Source organism: Scaptodrosophila lebanonensis, unplaced genomic scaffold (assembly GCF_003285725.1).
Source record: "Scaptodrosophila lebanonensis strain 11010-0011.00,11010-0021.00 unplaced genomic scaffold, SlebRS2 tig00000072-arrow-pilon, whole genome shotgun sequence".
In the NCBI taxonomy this organism is placed as follows: Eukaryota; Metazoa; Arthropoda; class Insecta; order Diptera; family Drosophilidae; genus Scaptodrosophila; species Scaptodrosophila lebanonensis.
Genome location: NW_022060558.1, coordinates 2837262 through 2861848, shown reverse-complemented (window position 1 = coordinate 2861848; position 24587 = coordinate 2837262). Strand labels below are relative to the sequence as shown.

Below are 24587 nucleotides of genomic sequence, written 5' to 3'. Positions count from 1 at the left end.
AGTGTGTATAGAAATGCATTTTCTAATGTAGTTGTTGGTTTGACGTCTCGCTAGTAAGGCATTTTGTTAAATGTTCACATACTATACATACAGCGCGTGGACTTGAAAGACGAACCCATAATATTTTGCTACACATGATTACATTAAACATATAAACAACCACGATAGTCAATAAAATAAAATAATCAAGCCAGGCTTGGGGCATTTTATTGCTACAGACTGATGTGCACAAAATGTTTACTGTTTTTAGTAATTTCTCTCTTGTGTCTAAAAAGAAATGTCATCGCACATTTATCGAAACACACATATTTTAAGACTCACTTCGCTTTAAGTTCCTCTACCCCTTTGTGGAAACACTCTTCGTCCAAGTGTGTGTGTGAGTTGCGTCGGCATCTATTCCCTTTGCTCTTTTGGGAGTCATGCGCACTTTTAATTTCAAATCAATTACTTAAACGAACACCACAAATGCCCTCCACATACAATGCACCACACACACTGGCCTGAAATGTTCCTTTTCTGGCTTGCAGTCCAAAAAACTCTAGACTGTTAATCGATTCTGCTATAACTTGGTCAATGTCCAGACATAACAAATGTACAAATAACAAATGGCTAGCAAAATCTTAAGCTTCCTTTTCAATTTTAGCGATTCCTCTGTTGCTATTTTTACCAAAGCACCAGGATTATGTTCAAAGATTTTGCATTTGCTGAGCAGACATGTGAGCGCACTCTTTGTTCTTTATTTAAGTTCACATGTATTTGGCCTAATTAATATTAGTAATTGGGTATGTAATAAACAGAAGATATGCATACGGTTTAAAAACCAAACACGCTTAATTTATGTTATCTGGAAGAAACTTAAGCTTAAAAAGCATTGTAGGCCCTAAAATGTGGGTGATTTTTGAGTTATACGTTTTGCACGTATGTGGAAGAGGTAAAGAAGTTGTCTTAAAATTGTATATGCCTTGCATTACATTATAAATATAGTTATAATTCGAATATAATATTCTTGTTCTATTTAAGAGTTGATTCGAAAAGAAAGAGTCAATCCGAACCACTGTGCAATGTAGTGCCAATATCATTGTTGCCTGTTGCGCCCAGGCACACGAACACTTATTTTCCAAGTACAGGCATTTCCTGACACTATCAAAATAAATGAATGCGAAGCCCTTTAAAAATTCATGCTCAGACAGAACTAAAACAAAAGTTTTTGAAAACATCATTTAATTAATTACAAAGCGCCATTGTTGTGCCTTGTTCTTTTGTTAATTAGCTGAAAAGCCGCACCCAGCTTTCGAGCTAAGCGCACCTAGACGAACAGGGCTGGCAGTCAAAGTCCGAGTAGCGCAATTAATTTAGAACATTTTTGCGTGCCAAATGCGGTGCTCGAAAATTTCGAAGCCGCTTCTGTTCTCGACTACACGATAAAACTGTAAAGCTTAATTCATTAATTTGCAAAGACAACGAGCCCTGCTGAATAAGTAACGCGTCCATGAAGGCCATAGACCGGCAGGGACAGTAATCGAGGCTAGCACACGGTGGGATAACACAATAATTAGATGTAAGCTGACCGAAAAGGGCGATAAATTACACTGCAGCAACAACATTATTAGACAGACAACGCAAACCAATAATAGCAAGGTTTTTTTACCTTGGACTTGGGGAAATACCTCGCCTCCAAGAATGTCGCCACATGCCTTCCCTCCGCACCTCTTCCGCTTGACTACGCCACTCAAGCAAGTGAATGAACCCCATTTGTTCCTCTCGATATTTTTTGGTCAGCAAAAAGCACAACGGCTCCTGGGCAGTGAGCCGTGCAAGGAGCAGCGGCAACAAAAGTTCACAAACAAAGGGGTCGAGTGCTACTGAGTGGCAAATACACTCAGACTTAGAAGCAGAAACAGGCCTTCATCTTGCTGGCTGGTTTGTGGTTTGTTGTTGTTGTTGTCCTTCGGCCAATTGCGGTTGAGTGCCATCGAACATCAAATGGGAAAGAACATACATTGATGCACTCACATACATATTCGCTACTTCTGCCCTGTTGGCAGCCCATTGCATGCATTCAAGGGTCCATGAAGAGCTGCCAACACTTTTCCAGCTCATTAAATACTTAATTAGTTCACTGGTCGCCAGCCAGCTCCAATCGTCTCTGAGCTGCTTTGCATGCAGCTCGCCAGCTTCGCAGCTAAGCATCTTAAGCGCCTTAAAAGGCAGCATCGCAACAATAACCAAAGCAACAGCCATTTTCTCGTCTTTCCTTATCTCCGGCAGTTCCATTTGGGTGGCGCTGCCTTTGTGGCACGCCTTCAGCGATGACCGTCCATTCTGCACGGATAAGCGGCATTTCCCAAAGTGCATGATGACCTGCTTAAGCCATAAGAGAGCTAACGACCAGAACAGCGTTGAATGCAGTCTCTAGTTTAAAGTTGGCAGACATTTTCAGCTTCAGTTCCAAGTTAGAGCTCTTTCTGTGTCGAACAAATAAGAAATTATAGTTGTAATGTTGTTCGACTTAAATGATATATTTTAGTTATGGGATTTATTTTTGTGTATGTTGTTTACTACTGCCACTCTTAGGGAAAATATATTTTTATCAAAAATGTTATACTGTTTGACCTCGACACGAAAGAGCACATTGTTATACTATTTCTGTTTTTAAGCTATTTTGGAAGTTGGTGAGGAGTTAGAATAGATGTGCGCAGATGTTAATCTTTAAAAAATAGATTATCGATCATTTATTCAACGAATAAGGCTTTGGGTTTTGACAAGAGTAAAGGGGCACTATGCATTCTTAGTATCCAAAGTAAAGCAATCAAAATCATTTCTGTGGTTATACTAATATATGTACTATATATATTTTCTTGTTGTATTCCTTTATTTTTCAAATGATTTCAGCAGTTACTATTTCAAAACAAAACTTGCCCTACCCCCATCAACCCGAAATAATAGCCAGCTCTCGATATTTCCAATTCGCCCTCATCACGCGTAGCCACAGCATTTTCCACAACAATTAGCAGAGAGAGCATGCTATAAAATTTGACTATCAGGGCTGAGCGACAATTGGCGTAATTGGATTGTTTTTAGGTTAAAGTGCAGGACCCACATGGCGCATTGTTGATTTACAGCCGTGACTATAAAAGCACCAGACATACAAGTATCCTGCCAGGGCAACCAAAACGTAGATAGGCGGTAAAGGTATGCTATGAACCATTGGTAGCAGTAATCGCAGCAGTGTTAGTGGTTTTGGTGGTTTTGTGCGCACTGCCACATACATATTCCAGGCGGAGACAGATATAATTCATTTTAATACCCAGTCAGACAGCATTTCATTTTAGTACCCACAGAATTAGCTTACAAAATATGCGGCAAACTTAAACTCTGAAAAAATAGATTTTATGAACGTCTGTGCATTTCTAAATCCATTTTATTTGCATTCTCGTAAACAATTTAGATGTTCCTTTTACGTTGTCCTGTTCATATTTTCACATTTCTGAAAAGCCAAATGAACAGCATCAAAATTTGTGTTGTTCAGATACTTTATTCATATTTAAATTTTACTTCAACACATTTTATTTTCCTAGCTACAGAAATGAAAAATATCCATTTTCAGGCATTATTACTTTTTTTGTTCTGCCCCGAGGAAAACGATTCACAAGCTAGCATAAAAATGCTAATACATAAGACCCATTTTGATGTAGTTAAGCCCAGGCTTAATAATGCATAACTCTGTTATTGACATCAGCTGCGGGTCCTGGGCTCAAGGCACCAGAAATCGTGAAAGGGCAGTTGCGCGTTTCCAGCCTATCGGACATAAATAGCCACAGGCAACTGTTAACCGGAAAAAATTTATTTACTTTCTTAACAATAAATTTATTGCTCTTTGCAATGTAACATACAAGTATGTCCGAGTACCACTCACAAAATAATAAAATAAAATATAAATAATGATAAAATTACTAAGTTGTCATCAGACACTACCCTTGAAGAATCATCAAAATACAATCCAAATTCACAGAATATTGTTTTTTTTCATATCTTTTGATTTGGCATCCGCCTAAAAAATAAAATAGAAATACAAAGTAAGTTTCCCTTTTATTGCATTGCAATATCTTAAATAAACTTCACTGCCGCAAATGTAGCTCAGCCAGCCTGCCATATTTTTTTAATTTTCTAAAACTGTAAACTACAACTATGCATTGCATTTGCAATTCCCAATTCATGCCTGAGCAGAGGAACAACAGAAAAGTCGAGGGTGAGTTCAGTTTTTATCAGTATGTGTGTGCGTTGTAGAAACAATTCCATTGCGCATATTTGCGTGAAAATAATTGTTTCCCCTAGGAAATTCAGCCCTCCAAAAAAATATCCACCCCACCATGTGTCCTGACGCCCCATCCGTCACGCTTGTGATGAAATAAATACTAGCTCTCCGCAAAAAATGATTTTCTAAAAGGAAACAGTTGAAGTAAAAGCCAAACGTGGTTTATAATTGGCCAATTAATAGGAAGAAGAGAGATTTTACACGAAAAAAAATGTTTGATGAATTTATTAAATATTTCAACAACAACAATGAAAAGCTATCTTCGGCGTAGCCGAAGTCATAGTTTGCTTTCAATACCTCCCATGGGCCGCAAACTACTTGTATATACCCCATAATTTCCTATGAAAGCATCTACTTATTTGGAGTTTATCAGATATTATAGCAATATTCATTAGGATCTATGAATCAAAACAACACTGTTTTCACACAAAAATACATATGATGTGAATCATATCGTTTCCATGACAGCCTATGATATTTCGATCTGACATGGTCGTTCTCGGTTAAGTATTTTAAACAGCCTTTTAAAAGATTATTACAAATATTTTTGAAAAAAATGTCTGATATAGGAATGCCGAAATATCTCACCTAATGGAATTAATAAATAGACAATTTTAAATATATACACGGTACACATAATGCACATTTGAATTTAAACTTTCATCTACTTTTGTGCTGATTAAATGGTCCTTTGTCTTCATTATTAACAAGAAAGGAATGCTAAAGTCGAGCAGGCTCAACTCTCAAATACCCTGTAACACCCCACAAAAAAGAAATTAAATTAATTAAATTAATTAATTAATCAGTGAATCAGAAAAAATGAACAAACTCGTCCACTCTCTAATATTATTGTATATTATAATTCATAACTGTAACGGGTTACGTATATTATCCAGGCTAGATGGTGGGCATAGGAGAGAGCGCACGCGAAATTTTTCCGGCTCTGGCTCGTCGGCAAGTGGGGTGGTGATCTTGCTTCTCGCCTATGGTTTGCCTATACATATATATTTCTTTAAAAAAAGATGCGTGCAGACAAGCGGAAAAGTTGCGGTAATACACACACAGGATAGTAAGAGGGAAAACAAACATAAAACGAAAATTGCGACCCTCAGGTGTTAATGAGGTGAACTGCCCTCCCTACCATGGTCATTCCTTACCAAAAAAAATAAAGACTAACTATTAGAATGACCCCTAAAATTTCCGGGAGACCTACAGGGGCGGCATGACTAGCATTGATCAAAAGAAGTTAAGTTAAAACATTATAAAATATAATTTATTCACTAAAAAAACGAACGTGGAAAAATATGAAGTGCATGACAACCAATTATAAATAACAATTAAATAGGTATAATATAAATGATATTAAATGTGTATGTATATGAATGCTTAAAATATATAGATAAAAGGTAATGCAAAAAAATTAATGTGTATACCAAGTTTGGTTATTCTAGCTCTTATACTTTCGGAGATCCTTGCGTTCATACAGACAGACAGACGGACAGACAGACGGACAGACGGACATGGCTATATCGATTCGGCTTGTCATGCTGATCAAGAATATATATACTTTGTGGGGTCTACCAAGCCTCCTTCTGTGTGTTACATGTACACTCGCACAAAACTAATATACCCTTGTACCCTTTGGGTACAGGGTATAAAAATTGTTCGATAAAAATTGAAACTCCGGCAAACTCACAAAGAACAGAAGGAAAAAAGGAAAAAGTCATATTAAAAATTATTAACGCCATTTCAAAAATAAAGGAGAACCTCTGCAACTTTGCTTAAAGTTCGTGCGAGCTTTAAAAATAAATGGACGTTTTTCGTAACGTGCGACAACATTTACTTTCCAAGCCATTTGGGCACAATGACATTTGCGCCTGTAAACAAAAAATGGGAAAAGGCCGGGGTCAGTTGGTGAGCAGAAGGCGTTTAACTTTTGTCTAAGCCTCAGGACAACATTTTTTTGTCTCTTGTCTGCCCTGGAGTTTGCTTTTTTGGCTTCAAGGGTTGAACCCTTGTCAGTTTTTGGGAGCGTAGGGGTGCTTCTGCCGATAAGATTGTGTATGCAAAATAATAAGGACTGCGAGTGCACAGATTCGTTCATAGTTAAGGCATAGGCAAATCGAAGACGTCTTGTGTAAAGATTATCATTGTCAAAAGCGCAAATTATAATAAATCATTTGGTTTATATGTTGTGCGTAGAAGTAATAACTAACAATACACACACGCAGTCAAATGTGTTTCTTTGACGTGCCCAATTGTAAGATTTTAAGGCTATAAGGCACGCGCCCTCATAAGTAGGCAATTCCTTTTGATTGACGCGATACACACACAACGACAGGCATCACTCTTATCGCTTTAATAATAATAATTCCTGTGACACATTATGCCCTGCAGGTGGTGCCATCACCATGTGGAGCAGACTTAGTGAGCGGCGCCTACAATTAATGTAAAATACAGGCGCGTGTAGCACATAATGACCAGCATTTCCCCTTACCCGCCAACAGGACGATTTTCGCAGCGTTTTGGGATTAAGGAATTAATGACCTACAATTGAGCCGGCCACTTTGTCAGTCCATATCGGGGGGTTGGGGCTTGACTTTTTGTTTTCGAGTACTTTGCTCATATTTCATTTTTAATGTGCACTCAACGGCAGGCAGGCAGGCGGTCGACACGACAAATTCAGATGATCCCGAACGGCGAAAAGAAAAAACCGATTAGCGACCCTCATTGTGCCACAGGCAACAAGAGATTTATGTTTGGACTCTTTCTTGTGCCATTTTTTGAATTATGTATATTTCGATCTGCATTGAAGAACAACTTTATTTAAATATCTAAGATAAGCGGTAAAGTAATAAAAAGAAGAAATATACTTATTCAAATGGTCAGAAGAGTTCATATATTTTGTTTAGCTTGCTTACCCATTAAGTGGTATTCAATAATAATGCACACAGTGTACTGATATACATAGACTGACAAGAGCATTGGAAATCATGAAAACAGAAAGAATAAGTATGAAAGAAAAAGCTATAATTAATCTATAATTACCATTTTTTAATTATTATTATAAAACTAATTATCTACTAGCTATGTTGACAGTTTAATCTATTTGTAAATAGAGGAAAACACAAAATGATGACAAAAGCCACCTTTAGGGATCTTAAGTTCTTTTCAATGTACATAGTGTACCATGTATGCATGTACCAAGGGACATTAAAGATTATCCTCAGTATCTTACTTTGAGCCACTCTAGTTATACCCTGTACCCAAAGGGTACAGGGGTATATTAGTTTTGTGCGAGTGTACATGTAACACACAGAAGGAGGCGTGGCAGACCCCACAAAGTATATATATTCTTGATCAGCATGACAAGCCGAGTCGATATAGCCATGTCCGTCGGTCCGTCTGTCTGTCTGTCTGTCTGTCTGTATGAACGCAAGGATCTCAGAAAGTATAAGAGCTAGAATAACCAAACTTGGTATACAGATTCTCCTGAGCCCGAGAGAGGATGAGTTTGTTCATTTTTCCCGATGCAACCCCCCACTCCCCCCTATTCAAGATTTTCTATAACTGCCGTAATTCTTGCCATATAACCATGCCCAATGCACACATACATACACGTACAAGTACACAAACACGCATAGACACGATTCTGATGTAAACGTAAATGTATGTGTGCATGTATGGAATATTTTATATTTAATTTAGTTAATTAATTAAATTAATTTAATTTAATTAATTAATTAATTAGGTTGCACTGAAATAAGCTAGTGAATTGAAATTATGATCACTTTTGGCGCCAATTTTGTGATTCGTGCAAGCAAATTCGATGTTTTCTGTATTACATTTTTTCAATATATAAAATACAACTAAAAATGCTATAAATGTGGGGTCGCATTAGGCTTTAATAAAATGAACATGTTTTTTTTTTATTTTCCTTTACAGAAATTTTTCGACCCCAGAAACAACAATAATGTGGAAATGGAAAACATTGTTTTTTGTATAATTTTATAATAGTATAATTTTATTTTTCCTATTCTATCTAATGCAAAAAACCGCATTGAAATCAGACAAAATGTCATCCGAAGGGTTGAATATGTAAATATAAGTTGTTAGAAGAACCTGATTTGCTTAAATGCTGAAGGCTATGCAAATAGCTACGAGAATTCGGAGGGGATAGCTAAGCAGAAATGGGGAGAGATCAGGCAGGCACTCGACGTATTTGACTTGCTGATTCCAGTACACAAGCATTTATTTATCCAAAGTTGATTGCGTTGCGGTTGCAATCGAAAAGCGCAATATAAATTAGCACTGAACGTTAAATGATTTGAGCATTTTCATGGAAGCCAGGCGTATGCCCGAAATGCAATAAACAAACTAAAATATATTGATATGGTAGGTGTCGAAATGGTCAGTGAATATTGCATGCGTCAACACATTTATTCCTTCACCAACTTGTGCGAAATTCAAATTGGCAGACTGTGGACGTGGCATCCAGAGCACAAACAAATGCAATGGGAGTGGAGCATAGACCTGTGGGCATGAGTGCACACAGTGCAAGTCAGTTGAATAGAGACTTATATTCGGCTTACTGTAAATATGTCGAAAATATTACAACGGGTAGAGATGACAAGTGTATGTAACAGGCAGAAAGAGGTGTGAAAATACCATGCTTCTTGTCACAAATATTCTTTTTCTTTTTATATATATCGTATACTATCGTATACTTATTACGTACTATTTATAGCTGGCATATATGAGGATTAACATTTTACTCGTTTTATTACAAATTTTCATACGTTTTTCAATAATTCTTAGTTCACAAATAGAAAAACAAACAAAAACGTAATTAAAAATATCAACACCATTACTATATTTTCTACAGACTGGCTAAATTATCATTATAGACCTGTCTAAAAAATACAAACGCGATGTATGATAGAAGGGGCAGAAAGTTAGACTTTGTGGCTTTCTGAGAGACAAATAAAAGTCAAGTCAAGCACCACTTTGTACAATTTTAAAGGTCCTGATGTTGAGCCAAAAGTAAAAAAAAAAAACAAAAAACAAATAAGATGTCCCTCACAGTGGGACCGGACTAATTGACAACTGAACACATTATGGAAAACAATTATTCGGAACTCTTCAAGGTGATAATGAATCCCACTTTAATATTTCGGTGTCAGAGCTCAGAAAGATATACTTATGAGTTTGTTTAAGTTACGATTTTGGAAGCAACCCAATACGTTATGGTTAAAGTTAAATAAATATTAAAGAGGGTATTCTCTTAGGCATGAAATTTGTTGCATAACTCATATTTCTGTTTCTATTTTTCTGAACGCCAATGTGTTGTGTGGGTGTTGCTGACTGACCATCGATTAGTGTGTGTTGTTTGTATTTATACACATATTTTATATTTCCACTTCGCAACTGTTGTTTCTGTCATGCCGTTTGTTTTTATGGGCGATACGTTACCCCCCTAACACCGACATAGATCATATTTACGTGTCATATTTCAGGACAGGCAGCGGACTTTGATTGCTCAGTCCAGTAAACGCCTTAACAAGTCCACTGATTATTTGAGTGAGGCATCTATAGTATATGTGAGTGAGTGTGTGTGTTTAGGACCAAGATCAGCCATGAATTTGATTTATTTAAAACATAAAAAGAGGCATGCGACGACGCTGTTTCATTTTTATTTGTTTGATATTAATGAGCCTGCGGCTGGAATGCCGCTCAGCAATATTTGTTTAAATAAGCGAAAGAGCGGAAGCAGCCTCACGCAAATGCGCCTCGGGCGATGAGCCAGACAGCAGGACAATAGGATGCCGGACGATAAAAAGTGAAGGAAAATGGAGCAGGCCTAGTTATTGGCAAGGCAGTCCCACTCTCAAAGGCTGTCTCGATGGCTGTTGGCTGCCATGCTTCTACTATCCCAGCTGAACATAAAATGATACAATTGCTCTACATAAAAGGCCGCCCACAGAAAGAAAAGCGCAGACAGCGGCGATGGCAGCAGTCAGTCGGGCGAAGCGAAAAGCTGAAGAGGACCAACTTATTGTGGACTGCATTTAGCCTTTGGCTGCTTCTCTCCTCTCCTTTATACCCCTTCGAAAAGGCAGTCGACATACTTGTATAAAGGACAAGCGGAGCTTATCACATGAAAAATGTTACGCAAAACTTATGTTCAATATTAAATATATTAACAGCTTTAAGTTTAGCTTCTCAGTCCTGAAAGCAGCATTTGCGACAGCAATATTATTTGAGAAATCCAAAAATTACTCGCAAGCCAAAGGTTTATCCATTTTATCGTAATTTTCCCGAACTATTAAACTATTAACTTATTGAACTATTAACTATTAAATATTTTATTTCGCACCCCTAAGCTAGTTTGAGTTTTCATATAAGATGAATTGTAATTATGGAACTTGCCATAGTAATTAGGCATTCTAGCATTCTAAATTCTAAATTTACGCCCGATATGATAATTCGGATAGTTCCTCCAAGCAAATAGACTTTCATTCTTGGTGTATTTTTAGAACCAAGGCTGTAAATAATATTAATATTTAATATATTATTTAATATTTAATTCGTTGGATTTTAAACATAGATATTTTGTATACAAGAATGTTGTCTGCAAAATGTTCAAGTTATTAATTCAAATGAATATTTTTTTAAAGAGTGTGCTTAATTCGATGCATCGGCGTTACCTTTCTGCCTCTCTCTGCTGTCCTACAAATACGAATATTTCTCGTGTTACAAGAATGCACACATTTCTTATTTGTTGAGAATTACGCCCCAATTTCAAATAGCCCTTAGGCTCAGTACTGGCAACGAACAAATTTGAACACTTTATTGAGGGACTCGTCGACATTGTCGATTTTGTAAGCCATATAAATAATGTGGCTAAAACGAACTCAAAAAGTTTTATTATATTCTAACAGTAGTCTCAATCAGTTGTCAACAAAACAGAAACCTGAGAGGTGTTGGTGAAAACTCAGTTGGGCCTTCACTCGATAATCGAAAATCAACTGAAAAGCAATTATTTACATTTTGGGAATAGCATTATTGACCGGCATATGGTGGAGCGAGAGAGTGAGTGAGAGAGAGAGACACCACTCTCTGGTGGGAGAGGAGAAAAGCGATTGGCAAGCTGTACGAAAATTATATCAAGAAATGCCGTTGTGGAATTTATAGCCTTTAATTTTTCCCGCTGACTGACTGGCCATTTTTTGGGTTTCGCTTCTTGGTGGGCATGTTTTATCCACATTAGAGGGGGGCATCCGAGTGTGAAAAGCATTTTTATGGGCTGCTCGAATGTGAACGGTTTTTATTCGCGGCAGGTCTGCGGATTCGGCTATGGAGAGGCCCAATGGGCTTTTGATTTTTACGAGCACAAGCTGTCTGCAACTCGTTCAGGCGTTGAGCTCGCAAATCCATTACTGACAGGCAGATATGTATGTATGAGTTGCCATTCTTGGCTTCTTGTTATGAATAGACTGTGATGTATTCATTGAAAATGAAAAATCATCAGCAGGTCCCATACTCATACTGATGGGACTGGCATCCTCATTGATTTGCTAATTTTGCGTTGCAAGATTTTTCTTTTTTGTCCTGTTCTTCAACACAAAAGCAACACTCATTTGTATGCTTATATATATATGTGTGTGTGTGTGTGTATATGCATACATGCATAATGGTGCCTGTCATCAATCAGCCCTAATGTGGTTTTGTGTCTCTTTCTTTGCAGCACAGAATGTTGGAGCGCCTAAAATGTCATATCGTGAGTCAAACGTGAGTTCTGTTCTATAATCTGAGCCAACGACGGAGGAATGGCAGCGCCCGCGCCAATGGAAATCGTGAGTGGCATAGTGCTGTTGCTCTGCCTGCTTTTCAGCAGTGGTAAGTTCTACCTGGCTACCAGGTTAAATCTTATTCATATGCAGCTCTGTTAAAAGTATCCCTTTATTTAGGTTTCTGCATAGACTGTTTCAAGTGTGTTTCCTATAATGGCGCCAATAAGGAGTGCGACGATCCCTTTCATAACAACTACTCCACGGCCATACTCGAATCGCCGTGTATGGGCGGCCGGAAGGGTCGGGACGGACTGTTTCCGGCCACAGCCTGCATTAAGATTGCCGGCTACTATGGTAAGCGTGGGCTTGGACTCGAAATATCAGCTATGGATTCACCTTTTTTTCTTCCTTTGTGCAGATGATACCGGCGAGACGATAACAGTGCGCGGATGTGCCTTGGATAGCGGCACATTGACGACAGATACCGAAATTATAAGAATGTCACATTGTGGCAAATTCTACTATGATAATAGGTAGGTCGACGCAATAGTCAAGCAAATAAAGTGCAATATTCGAAATAGGTCAGACTTTCTATCTTAACGTTCGAGCTTATTGAGGTTTTCAGTTACTGATATATCGTATGTTCATACTATAAATGAAGTACATTATATAGTGAGAAATTTTCATTCGCTTATGGTTTATAGTCTTCCTTATCGTCAGGTCTAATCAAGTGAAGGAAACCTGAGAATTTATTTTAGTGAATTTTCAGGACATTTTCAAATAGATTCCATTACCATTTGAAGATGTACTGGGCTAGCTTTGGACCACTGAGCCCAAGTTGATCGTGCATACTTTTTTCCAATGAATAAAAATAATATGTATGGATAAATCATTCCTTTGGTCAGCGTTCAATTCATTAACTTCGATTCATACCCAAATGAAATCAGACGCCCTTTTCGACCTACGAGTAACACTTAAAAGGTATAAATTAGAAATAAAATATTTAAGAAAAGAACTTACTTAATTATCAATCACATAATTAAGCTAAGTAATTGTTTATAGACTAAACTCTATGAACCGGTGCGAAGAAGGTTCATTTCCAAATACGTTAGGCTAGTCAGAGACTCTCCCAGAGCAACAAAAAGGCTTTTAAAGAGGATAATCAAAACAGTATTAGACAAGTCGCTATCAACTTTGCGTCTGTTAAGAAGTTCTCTGCTAGGAATACTATCTGTGCGGATAATGAGAAAACGTTCATTATGCATGCTTGATCTAATAATGACATTTTCCGACTCAATAAAGAATGATAATAATAATAATTTGCATAATTTTTTCGCACAGATACGTACACGGTTGCCTACAGAGCTGCAGCGACGCGGACGCGTGCAACGCAGCCTCCCCCCAACAGCAACATCGCGTGGCAAGTGCGGAATCCCTGTTGCGACATATGCTCACTGCTGCTCTGCTGCTGCTGGCTGCGCGGAATCGCCTTGACTTGACCGCCAGGTAGCACTGTGTGCGGATTGGAGGGCACTAATAAGCAGAAAACTCCGAAGAACTCCGAATGGATTCGACTAAAGTCAAAGTAATCAGCAAAAGCATTTAATTATACTGCTGCGCAGCAAAAGTTTACAAAACCCATACTCGTACATAGACCGCACTCGCTCTCACTCTCTACCAGTATCTTGATGTCTCTGTGTCTAAAAAGTGCACCGTTAAAAATGTCACACGAACAGACACGTACACACACTCTACACGTACATATACTTGTACTATACTCATAGCACATACGAGGCTGTACACCCTACAATCTACAGTTCACACAACACTCTGCAATAAAAGCTAATCCAAACGTATTTTTATGGAATTCGTCAAGCAATTATGTGATTTATAAATGAATATCTAAAAATTATTTAACAATAATTGATGAATTAAATTTAGGCGAAAGCAACAACTAAATTAAAACTATTTACCATGATTATGCTAATCCTAAGCGTTGCTAAGAAACTGGGAGCCGAGTCGGAATCAAATCAAAGTAAAACACATTCAAGTTCAATTGCAATTAAATTTAATTAAATTAAATTATGTTTAGCTCTTAAGTACCACGGTGCACTAGCTGGTTGGTTTGTGTCCAGAATAAGCGTGGCCGCGCACACATCGCATGTGTGTGCGGGCCTCGGCTAAGATGCGCAAACTGTTTTCTGCCCACACCTAATTGATAGTTTTAAATACGTTTTCGCCTTCAGGATGTCGCCAACGTCGACGTCGACGACACCGACGACTATTGTAAATAATTATTTATTAGAAGACGCTGAATTTTTAGGCTAACTTGATAGGAAATTGTGTAAAAATAAATTAAATTTCACGCAGGAATTTAAAACGAAAAGCAGTTATAAGTTAACAAGAAAACAAGCTATTTATTAACAATTAAGTTCAACATGCGAGTTACTGGAAATTAAATGTATGTATGTAGCATTAACGCTTAATTATAAATTTAAGCATAAACGAATCCATTAACTGCAATAACATGAACCGAGCATAACGAAAACCAATAGGACCAAATCAAAATACTAAATCGACGTGCAAATCGCTTACTGAGCAAGTTAAGAACAACAACAGTAATTCAAAACACCATAGCATTTAATATACGATAGTTGTTGTTAATGAAACCATGTATTTTAATAACAATTGATTTCATTTAGATTCGATTCTTTCTGCACACACTGAGCGAGCTTGCAATGGTTTCCGCAGCACAAAACCAAAAAGCTAAACAAAAATATATTTGTACTTCAAAATGTTTGTATGCAAATTAAAAACGTATGCGTAATGAAAGGTTTTCCACTCCAAAACAAGTTCAAGAATTTGCTGAAGTCGCTTGCTTGTAATATTAAACACACATAGCAACACACACTTAAGCTAATGTTTAAAACTAAATTACATAAATTGAAGTGCTGGCATGTCCAAACCAAACAAAAATTGAAGGAACCCGCACCCTATTGGCTTAAACTCAAACAAAATGTAGATCTTCATTCAATTGTAGCTGCAACTGTTTTTCACAGCCCAGACATTGTTCTAAAAATCCCAAATTCAAAATATATGTAACTTTTGAAATTGCGCTCAATACGAAAAACAGTAGTAAGATATAATTTACTACTGTCCACGGCGCTTCTATTTTTTTAACTTTTCATACAATATATTAATAGTTTAACTATTTGATGCAATCGTTTATATTAATTTTATATTATTACTGACGCGCGCTTTTCTTCATTTTGAATAATCGTATGTAAGAAGGCGATTTAAATTTTAGAGCGACATTTACTACATCTTCGCAGAACTCAAATAACTAATGAAATATTCGTTTATTAACACATGCTGTTTTCATCACAAATGAGAACAAATGACCAAACAAAGTGAAAAAACATAAAAGTTTCATATTAATAAAAAATTGCTAAAAATTTTTGAATGCAAATGTACTTAGCTGATAAGTAAACCTTATATATATATACAAATATCTAAAACTTTAAGCGCAAACCACTAGATAAACTCTTTACTGAGCAAAATGCTACTAAAAACTAATCAAATTGTTTATTTTGCATTTAAATGCGAGCATACAACTGTGTGTTTTACTTTAGGATAGGGGTATGTGAAGAGCAAAACTCACAAAGCATTGAAACATTTCTGAATAAAACTGCATACATACTATATATTAAAAAGCAAACAGAGTTTTTGTTTAGGCTACAGCAATATATTTACAATATACAAAATAATTACGATATAAACATCAATCCATTAAACTCTTAACATAATCAGCATCCTCTTGCAAGAACTTTTCTGTGTGGTCAGCCGGAACTTCGAGGGCTTTATAGTTGTCCAGTCCGATTTCCTCCTCATTTCTACAAAAGTATTCAAAGCGTGTGAGTTGAAAAGATAAATGTTTTTAAAAAATTTACGAACTCACTTGATTAAAATGTCCACCACATTCTCGCAAGCCTGCAGGCACTCGCTGCAGCGACCAATTTTTGCTTCCCACTTGTGATACTCCCGCAGTATCTCATAGACCCCCTTAGAGCGAAGATGTTCCCGGAAACGTCGCGTCGCACAAAGCTGTAGAAGGCACTCCAGCAACATTTGGCGCAGATCAGGATCTGTTTCCCGTGTTTTACTCTCTGACAGATACTGAAATATAAGAAAAGTAATTTGGTTGATCAAATTATACAACGTTGTTTCTTCAGATATACTTGCAATAACCGATGACTTTTAGAAAAATATCATTTTCTATGCTAAATTAAAACATTACATTGTGACATTAGTTAACAATACTAACAAGTAAAAGCTTGAAGTCTTTAAAAAGGATTATTGCGTAAGTATAATATTTCGGGAATACAGACGATAGTACAAATAAAGGGGTTTTACTTGAAAGAGGCGAGTTTGCCATTGCAAATGTTTTGGAAAATTTACCTAGGAACCAAAAAGACAACTTTATGGCAGATCGGACTACTGTCACGATGTTGATTTAACAGAAACTATGGCTTTGTATACTATTGAACGACGGGTCTCTAAGGTCGAAAGTATCTTGTTGCAAATTTTTCTGTCTTTAAATCTCTCACCTGTAGTGCAATAGGCATCTTATCGTTCTCCTCATCACTGAATTCCTCAGGTCCACACAACGGATTCAGTATAGCACACAAGATCTCATCGTTATCGTTCAGGATTATGTCGTGGTAAACTGGATCGAAGCAAATGTTTTTAATGATACCAATCGTGCCACCACGTCGCACAACATTCTCCTCATAGGATGCAAATGGTAACAGTTTCTCTAGCAACTGATATTTCGAGTGACAGCAAAGCTCCCTACCGCGTGGGGTTTGCGTGAGATTGCAGAAGATGGGCCCGAGATAGTGCAGCTTAGACTTCTTCTTATTGTAATCTAACTGGGCAAATACCTTGGCTAGCTTGGGAAGTGTTTGTTCGTCGCGCTCCAGCGTATCCAGTATTTCGTGCACCAGCGACTCTACCCGCGTCATATTGCTCAGCACCATGGACCAAGCGTCAGCAAGTTCAGCCTGCTCGTCGCATATGTGTTGAATTGCCTCATTGATTAAGGGAAATATCTGCAGGAGTATATCTTCACAGTTTTAAAGGTCCTTCCTGTCTTGTTAGGTTACTTACGGGTTTTGTTTGCTTGGCCAAATCAAATATTTTGATGGCGCCTGCTTCCTCGGCTGTTAAATTTATCAAACTGAGTACGGCATCCTTAGCCACAGTCTGGTTGCTGTCGTGGGTCAAGCCGAAAATGGCAATCAGCATGTCATCCAGCGAGAGTATCGCCGCTTTTCCTTCGGCGCTGCCAGTCAGACCTTTGCGAAAAATGTAAACAAACCACACGTGTATAGTTGGTAGTAATTAGACTTTTCATTTCCCTTTCTTACCTAGCACATGCGTCAGTGCCACGGCCTTTAAATCGAGCCTCTGATTGGGTTGCATAAACTGTATTAGTTCTTTAACCGTCTCCATTGTGTTTTAAATTGTTATTGTTGTGTTTTAATTTCTTAAAGCAACATGTGCATTAAACAGTGCGTTCGCGAGAGATGGTTTTTTGGTAGTTCCGTAACAGCTGTTGTTCAAATGGTTTTTTAGTTCACTGCGTGGTTGATTGGAACTAGTTCTTACTTGTACTACAACGCTCACAAGCTCTATGCTTTAACATCCTCGTCAAGTTTCATAGCAGCCAGTTCCGAGTGCACGACAAAAGTAACCGAATTTCGAAAAGTATATTCAATATATATAATTTAAAACTTAAACTAGATTCGTCCGGATGTATGCAATTCAAACATATGTTCGTAATCAGTTGTACACGTACAAGTTTTTTTTTTTCATATATTTTAAATATGGTTATTTAAAATATTTTTGAATATATTTAATATACTTATGTATACTCTTCGCTGGAATAGATTTGCTTATATATTCATTAAGTCAGATCAATGGAGATATGTTTAAATAAAGCAATTCCGCAAACCACGTGTAGTAAACAAAACTATTTGATTTACTTCTGGCTATTTCTGGCTATATTGTTTTATTCAGTATCGAGTACGTGCAAGTCACTGTTGTGGAACATTGCAGATACTAGTTGTGTAAGAATTGAAACAATTTGTAGTTCACTGCAGTGATATGTCAGTATCCTGCACTGTAAATATTGAAACCAGGTTTGCTTAAAATTTAAGTTTACTTAAGTAGTAATGGTCTCAAAGATGAAGTTATGCAGGTCTAGGTAGTAGATACACCCTTCAATATTTGCGTGTTTCAAATTTAGAAAAAGTAATGATAGCTTCGAATTTTTTCCTTTAACCCTTAAATGTGTTTATCAAATACATTATACTCTGTACCAAATGGGAGAACGGATATATTAGCGCTAGAAGGAGGATTGTTTAGCAGAACAAGAGGAGTTGATACCATCAAGCCCGTATATTCGTCAGTCCATCTGTATTATCGTACGGGAAAGAAAACCAAATTTAAAAAAAAAAAACTGATTGTGTAGGTATAAGTTAATTATATTATGTACAAAAGGTGTGCTGATCTTTCAACACACTTGCACTGATTGTGTGTATTTTGCTTTGCATATTTTAATATTTGATGGTACATTTTTTTTTGGTGGATTGATCGCCGTCTTCTTCTTCTACGACGTGACAATACACCCGCTACGACATCATTTTCAATTCGTTCTATGTAATCAGAAACCGCATTGATATCTGTATAAATGCCTGGATAAGTGGTGTTTAGGCAACTGCCGCCATACGATACAATTCCACAGAGTTCGTTTTCCTTAATTAAAGGGCATCCATTGTCGTGGATGCAGTCGTTTTTATCTGCAGGCAGAGTAACACAGAACGAACTATCAGTTATATTGCGAATGTCCTTATATTGTTCCCGGCAACTATCCAAATTCCCAACCACCACAGAGCTCGTATTTGCGAATTGGAGACGGGGCCAATAGTTCAAGCCAAGGAAACCCCAACCAACGGCATCCACAGACATGCCTTCTTTAATGGGTGTAGAGCACAACTTGATGATTTCCGTGAGTCTGCCTCCCAAGGGCTCCTGCAGCGTTACCACAGCGATGTCCATTTCGGTCTGTCTAACTCGAAAGGTGGGTGGCGAATAGAAAGTGTCAATGACCGCGTAGGTGTCCTCTCGCTCGCACATGGCAGTGACGTCGACAATGGCAGCTTCTAAGCTATATCGAATTGGCTGTATGCAATTGGCTGAGGTCAGCATTATCAGAGGGGAGTAGTAGGCAGCGCCGCAAGCAAAATTTCCAAAACCGCTCGTGATGCGCAAAAGCCAGCCGCCCAGGTTGGTGCCTGTATTGGCCATCATGCCGCCCCATTGACGTGTCTCCTTCTTGGTGTCCGTGCTAATGCGATCCGGATAGATTCTCCCATTTAGTCTTGTCAGCTGCATCAGCAGCAACACCAGAACTAGCCGCAGTCCCAAATCGGCCATGGTGTATGCGAACTCATTCTGCTGGGCTGCTGCCACAGCCCAGGGCTGAGTTTGCTGCTGTGTCCAATGCCATTAGTTTCATAATATCTTACTTTACATGCATACTTGTATTCATTTAACTCACTCGCTTATATAAACAATACAATTTAAATCATTCTTAATCATTCGGCAAAACGGTGCTTACAAAACTTGTTTCGGCATGTGACGTCACTAGCGGGCTTACCCGTTTTCTCGACCCTCACACGCGCACCTGCGCACCTAGCGGTACTCTCGGCATTTCGCAAATATAGCTTCAGGTTAAACTGAGTCCACTCGCGAGTATTTCGGGAACTGGAACTACGCAATTTGGGTTTCAAGTGCAAAAGCTGGCCGCTGAACTCATCACACTCTGAGCACTTCCTGGCAACTGCGTCGAGGTTATGCTAATTAGTTAAGACACTGACTGACTGACTGCTGTGTGCTGTTATCTCACATCCGAGAATCATATTAAGAAGTTCTTCTCCCCGTATACTGTAAAATCCCAACGATGACAATATGTATGAGGAAAGAGTTAATATTATCATTTTCTGAATCTAAATTGATTTTTAAATGCTATTTCAAAAATAATATAGATGCTGTAGATATTCTATATTTAAAACATCTTTACTGTATAAAACATACAAAGCGTACAAAACTTGCTTGCAAGCAAGTATTTATTCTTTATATTTACTGGATTAACTTTTGTCAAGTTTTCAGAGCGCTATTACCATTTTGCATCGCTCAAATGCTTTGAGTCCGGCGCAGAATCTGATATCAGAGAATACTATATTACAGAAAAACTCATCGCTGTTTAATAATTATAGTATATAGTTGGCGATAAAGACAGGCCGCCATAACGTTGGAATTTCTTTCAACAGTCTATTAATAGTCTTACATTAATAAGAATAGGTTTATTAAGATTTTTTTTAAGATACGGGTTTCTAATTGTTTTTTAAAAATTATTTTACGCTTTCACTGGAGAGTGAAAAACTCCAAGTGAGTATTGAAGCACTTTTCATAAACTCCACTTTTGGAAATGTTAAAACCTTGCTTAGTATATGTGCTTATGTATCTTCTCATCACAATTTAACACTATTTATTTAAACTGAATCTGGAATCACTTATTAAGTCATTTCTAAATAAATGTATGACTTGGTGCAGCTATCTCTAATAGCTCCGACTACTATGAATAGGTTCTATTTCTATTTTATAATATGTATTTATTTAATGCATACTCGCACATTTATCAATAACTCGCTAAAATGCAACTTGTGTTACATAGAGGCCATAATATCCACACAATCTGCGGTCAACCCCAGGTATTGATATTTTATTCAGTTATTTCTCTCAAAAAAATATACATAGATCGATCTATTTACAACATCCAGTACTTATTTCATTTTCGCCAAATATTAATTTCCTTAGTTCGTTTTTTATGAGTCCTAGGTCGGCGCTTTTGGTGAGCAACTTTCGAAATGAAGCTCTTCACCTGAGTTATGTCGGTGAAAAGGGTATTTTTGTATCGGGGACCCATGAGAGAAATGCCGCAAAGATCGTCTCCGGATGTGAGAGGGCAGCCAAAACCGTAATTGGAGTGCTTGGTGTTGGTTGGTTGTTGGTGTTTTTCGGCGCATGTTACGGTTCCGGACAAGCGCATTGTCTCGTAGTCAGAAAGGCACTCTGATCTCGTCCTCACGGATACTTCCTCCACTTGCATTCTCTGATCGGGATTCGCCTCGCAGCCAACAGCCGTTAGCTTCTTATAGCCACGAAGTGGTTTTTGGCAGAGCTTTACGAATTGAAATTGATGGGAAGTCAGGGGTTCGACTAGCTTGACCATTGCCACGTCCATGTAGTTTTCGGGCCATCTATACTGCTTGGGTACAGTGACTTCGTCGATGAGCGCCACACCTTCGGAACTGTCCGGCTCGGGCATGGCGAACTCGACCCTCAAAACGTCTAGCTTCTTCCTGTACCGATGCAGGCAGCTCGCGGAGGTCAGCACGTAGAGACTGCTGTAGTAGGACGCCCCGCAGGCAAACTTGTTGCCTTTCATGATGCGTAGCACCCAAGGGCCCACCTGGGCTCCACTGGTTTTTAGGTAGCCGTTGACATTCTCTGATCGAATGGGTGGTTGGATTCGTAGGTGACTGGATAGCTCCTTTTTGCCGCTGGCAGTAAGGGCGCCGAGCAAACAGATCAGCAAGTTGTAACGAAGCTCCATTGGGAAATAGCTGCAGATTTTTAAAAATATTTCGCAACTGCTGGAATAATGAACACGTTACAATGCTATTTAATGCATATATTAGCATGAACTGTAACAAATCGGACATCTGGTGGAACTTAGTGATCTTAAATTGTATACCATTCACAGGTAGTAGTTGTAAGGGTATATTTATTTTGATGCGTAAGCTTGAAACATCGATGCATATATACTAATGTACATGAATGTATAATCATCATAACGCCACGAAGTTCATCCATCCGCCTATCTATATATGTATCTGCATCAATCACTAAGCCTGATCACTACATTATTTATATGGCTTAGGAAATGTATGACCAGAAATAGAACGAGCAACATATTCTTTCCAAAGTGGTCGTACTTTTTATAGCCTGTACCCAAAGGGTAAAAGGGTATATTAGTTTTGTGCAAATGTATGTAACACACAGAAGGGGGCGTGGCAGACGCCACAAAGCATATATATTATTGATCAGCATGACAAGTCGAGTCGATATAGCCATATCTGTCTGTCCGTCTGACCATCTGTCTGTCTGTCCGTCTGACCATCTGTCCGTCTGTACGACCGCAAGGATCTCAGCAATTACAAGAGCTAGAATACCCAAACTTGGTAACCAGATTCTCCAAAGTTTGAGAAAGGACAAGTTTGTGTTTTTTTCTGATACACCCCCCCTCACACTCCCCTGCAATTCGTGTGTTTTCCATAACCCGCGTATTGGTATTTTCTACTCAAATACCTCCAGTTAGTGATTATGAGTCCGTATGCCAACTTTCATTACGATAGGTTAATTATGACGAAAGTTATAGCCATAAATAAATAAGTATTTTCTCTGCCGAAGCTCTGCCTTGACGCATATAAACACGCATAGACACGATAATGTAAATATATGGTCTTGAATCTGTACATAAACATGTCTTCACTTTTGTAGATATGTATGTGTGTATTAAATATATTTTATTATATTTAATGAACTCATTGCATTTTTTGTAAATAATTTAATTTTTGTTTAAATAAATATTTTTGAATTTTCCCTTTTTTGTGGAGATTACAGGCTATTTTGCTGTCGGGCTTGCTCGACCGTAGCGTTCCCTCTTGTTTAGAAATCAATAATACGGTTTTAGGGCCCTATTTAAGGTTGCCCTTTTTCTTCTGTTTAGTCGTTTCATTGTAGTCAATTGTGTGACTTTGGCTGCTCTCCTTCGTCGTCGTACAATATCGCCATTTTCGATCCCTTCCTCAATATCCTCAATGAACTTCCTGACTTTATAGATATCGGTGTAGATGCCCGGGTAGGATGTGTTCCAGCACCTCGAACCTCTCGACACTACTCCACAAAGTTCATTTCTCCAAGTTAAAGGTGCACCAGGATCGTAGCGGCACTTCATCTTGTCCTTAGGTTGCGTAACACACAATGATGTTGCCGTTGGCTTCCGCCTCAGTTCCCAGAATTTTTTTTGACACTCCCCTAGATCTTCGACGGGCACATATGTCTTTTTTGGATTTATTGTTGGCAGCTGTACGTCTAAGTTGCCATACCCCCATGCATAGGACGACATGTTCATTCCCACCTTAGTTGGCTTAGTGCATAGCTTTATGAACTCCGTAAGCACCCCTCGTATGGGCGCTCCCAACTGGACCACCGCAATGTCCATGAAGTTCTCAGTATGCCTGAAGTCGTCGGGCGTGTGCACCGTATCCAGGAGGGAGAAGTTCTCCGTCTCATGATCTGCAACTGCCGGCGTGTCGGCACTGGCTCCATCTAAAGCGTACCGGTAGTCGTGTATACAGGTACCCGAGGTCAGCACCATTAGGGGTGCATAGTAGGCTCCGCCACATGCAAAGAACCCATTGCCGTTCATGATGCGCACCAACCAGCCACCATGGTTATCCCCCGTGTTACTATTCACGCCTTGCCATTCGCGATCCTGTCGCTCCGTAAATATGGTTATTCGGCTCTTGTAGACTTTTCCGCTGTGCCCTGAAAGCTGGAGGGCTAGCAGAAGGCTCATCAGACGCCACGCCATGTCTCATACGAATTGATTTCATTTATTTGGGTACAATTCTCTACAACTGTTTCTTTTCGTAACTGTGCCGAATACCATTTAATATAATTTGAAGCAGCAATTTTCCGATTTGTACAAGGGAGGTGGCAGGAATAGTTCGTATTTAATAAATAAAGATAAATAGGAATGTTAGAGTCGGATTAGGCTGAGCTTGGAAACGAAAAGAAAAAATTGTAAATCAAGTTGCTTAGAATTTGATTTAAGCTGCATACAGGGAGGGAAAAGAATGCTAAAAATTTCAAATATTAAAATTAAGTTTTATGCAACCTAAAAGTTGTAAGCGATTGTTAGTGCGAAGTTGTCTCCAATATCATATCTTTTTCAGTGAATTACTTCCCGCATCTGATCAACAATTTTATTTATATACCTCGTTTCTGAAGGTTAACAAGGGTATTTTAGATTTGCCGGGAGAAGGAAGCATTCATTTTTTATTTAAATTTATTTTTGCGATCTTTGTTTCCTTCTCCCCTCTACAGAATTCAGTCAATACTGTCCACATTTCTAAAGCCACGTTATTTATATATACACTTGTATATAAGCATCTCGTATTATGGTGTTTGTGGTGCGTTCGACCGACTTTTATGAAAGTTATTATATAGATATATTTGGCAGGTACAATAATCGGTCGTACACTTCATAGTGCTAGGTGCTCACA

At 38.2% G+C, this 24587-nt stretch overlaps 5 protein-coding genes across 5 annotated transcripts in view; 1 reads left to right on the top strand and 4 right to left on the bottom strand.

Moving 5' to 3' along the window:
- The window catches only part of LOC115625436, a 75263-nt gene extending 61645 nt beyond the window's left edge, over nucleotides 1–13618 (top strand). The window contains exons 4-7 of the mRNA XM_030520482.1: nucleotides 12063–12214; nucleotides 12286–12462; nucleotides 12527–12641; nucleotides 13450–13618. Of these exons, the coding sequence (XP_030376342.1) occupies nucleotides 12145–12214; nucleotides 12286–12462; nucleotides 12527–12641; nucleotides 13450–13618 (531 nt within the window). The 5' untranslated portion in view covers nucleotides 12063–12144. The remainder of the gene's footprint in view (nucleotides 1–12062; nucleotides 12215–12285; nucleotides 12463–12526; nucleotides 12642–13449) is intronic.
- Nucleotides 13619–15831: 2213 nt separating this feature from the next.
- On the bottom strand, nucleotides 15832–17680 carry LOC115625407 (protein HGH1 homolog). Its single transcript, XM_030520446.1, has 5 exons — nucleotides 17538–17680; nucleotides 17278–17465; nucleotides 16716–17219; nucleotides 16067–16284; nucleotides 15832–16001 (listed from the first exon to the last, which is right to left on the bottom strand). The coding sequence occupies exons 1-5, from the start codon at nucleotides 17620–17622 to the stop codon at nucleotides 15890–15892; spliced, it is 1107 nt and encodes a 368-aa protein (XP_030376306.1). The 5' UTR covers nucleotides 17623–17680; the 3' UTR covers nucleotides 15832–15889.
- Nucleotides 17681–18638: 958 nt separating this feature from the next.
- Nucleotides 18639–19608, bottom strand: LOC115625435 (seminase-like). Its single transcript, XM_030520481.1, has one exon. It carries the CDS (start codon nucleotides 19606–19608, stop codon nucleotides 18655–18657), a length of 954 nt encoding a protein of 317 aa, XP_030376341.1. The 3' UTR covers nucleotides 18639–18654.
- A 1322-nt stretch (nucleotides 19609–20930) lies between these two features.
- On the bottom strand, nucleotides 20931–21850 carry LOC115625431 (seminase). Its single transcript, XM_030520471.1, has one exon. It carries the CDS (start codon nucleotides 21848–21850, stop codon nucleotides 21023–21025), a length of 828 nt encoding a protein of 275 aa, XP_030376331.1. The 3' UTR covers nucleotides 20931–21022.
- Nucleotides 21851–22994: 1144 nt separating this feature from the next.
- On the bottom strand, nucleotides 22995–23893 carry LOC115625430 (seminase-like). The gene is made up of 2 exons (XM_030520470.1): nucleotides 23081–23893; nucleotides 22995–23018 (listed from the first exon to the last, which is right to left on the bottom strand). Exons 1-2 carry the CDS (start codon nucleotides 23891–23893, stop codon nucleotides 22995–22997), a joined length of 837 nt encoding a protein of 278 aa, XP_030376330.1.
- Between the last annotated feature and the right edge of the window lie 694 nt (nucleotides 23894–24587).

Excerpts from the sequence above, each read along its gene's own strand:
- LOC115625435 (XM_030520481.1), bottom strand. The coding sequence starts at position 19,608 with ATGGCCGATTTGGGACTGCGGCTAGTTCTGGTGTTGCTGCTGATGCAG.
- LOC115625430 (XM_030520470.1), bottom strand. The coding sequence starts at position 23,893 with ATGGCGTGGCGTCTGATGAGCCTTCTGCTAGCCCTCCAGCTTTCAGGG. Across the intron at positions 23,019-23,080 it reads GGATCGAAAATGGCGATATT|AAGAAAAAGGGCAACCTTAA; the intron begins GTACGACGACGA and ends ACGACTAAACAG.
- LOC115625407 (XM_030520446.1), bottom strand. The coding sequence starts at position 17,622 with ATGGAGACGGTTAAAGAACTAATACAGTTTATGCAACCCAATCAGAGG. Across the intron at positions 17,466-17,537 it reads GGCACTGACGCATGTGCTAG|GTCTGACTGGCAGCGCCGAA; the intron begins GTAAGAAAGGGA and ends TTTTTCGCAAAG. Across the intron at positions 16,002-16,066 it reads GTGGTGGACATTTTAATCAA|AAATGAGGAGGAAATCGGAC; the intron begins GTGAGTTCGTAA and ends ATACTTTTGTAG.
- LOC115625431 (XM_030520471.1), bottom strand. The coding sequence starts at position 21,850 with ATGGAGCTTCGTTACAACTTGCTGATCTGTTTGCTCGGCGCCCTTACT.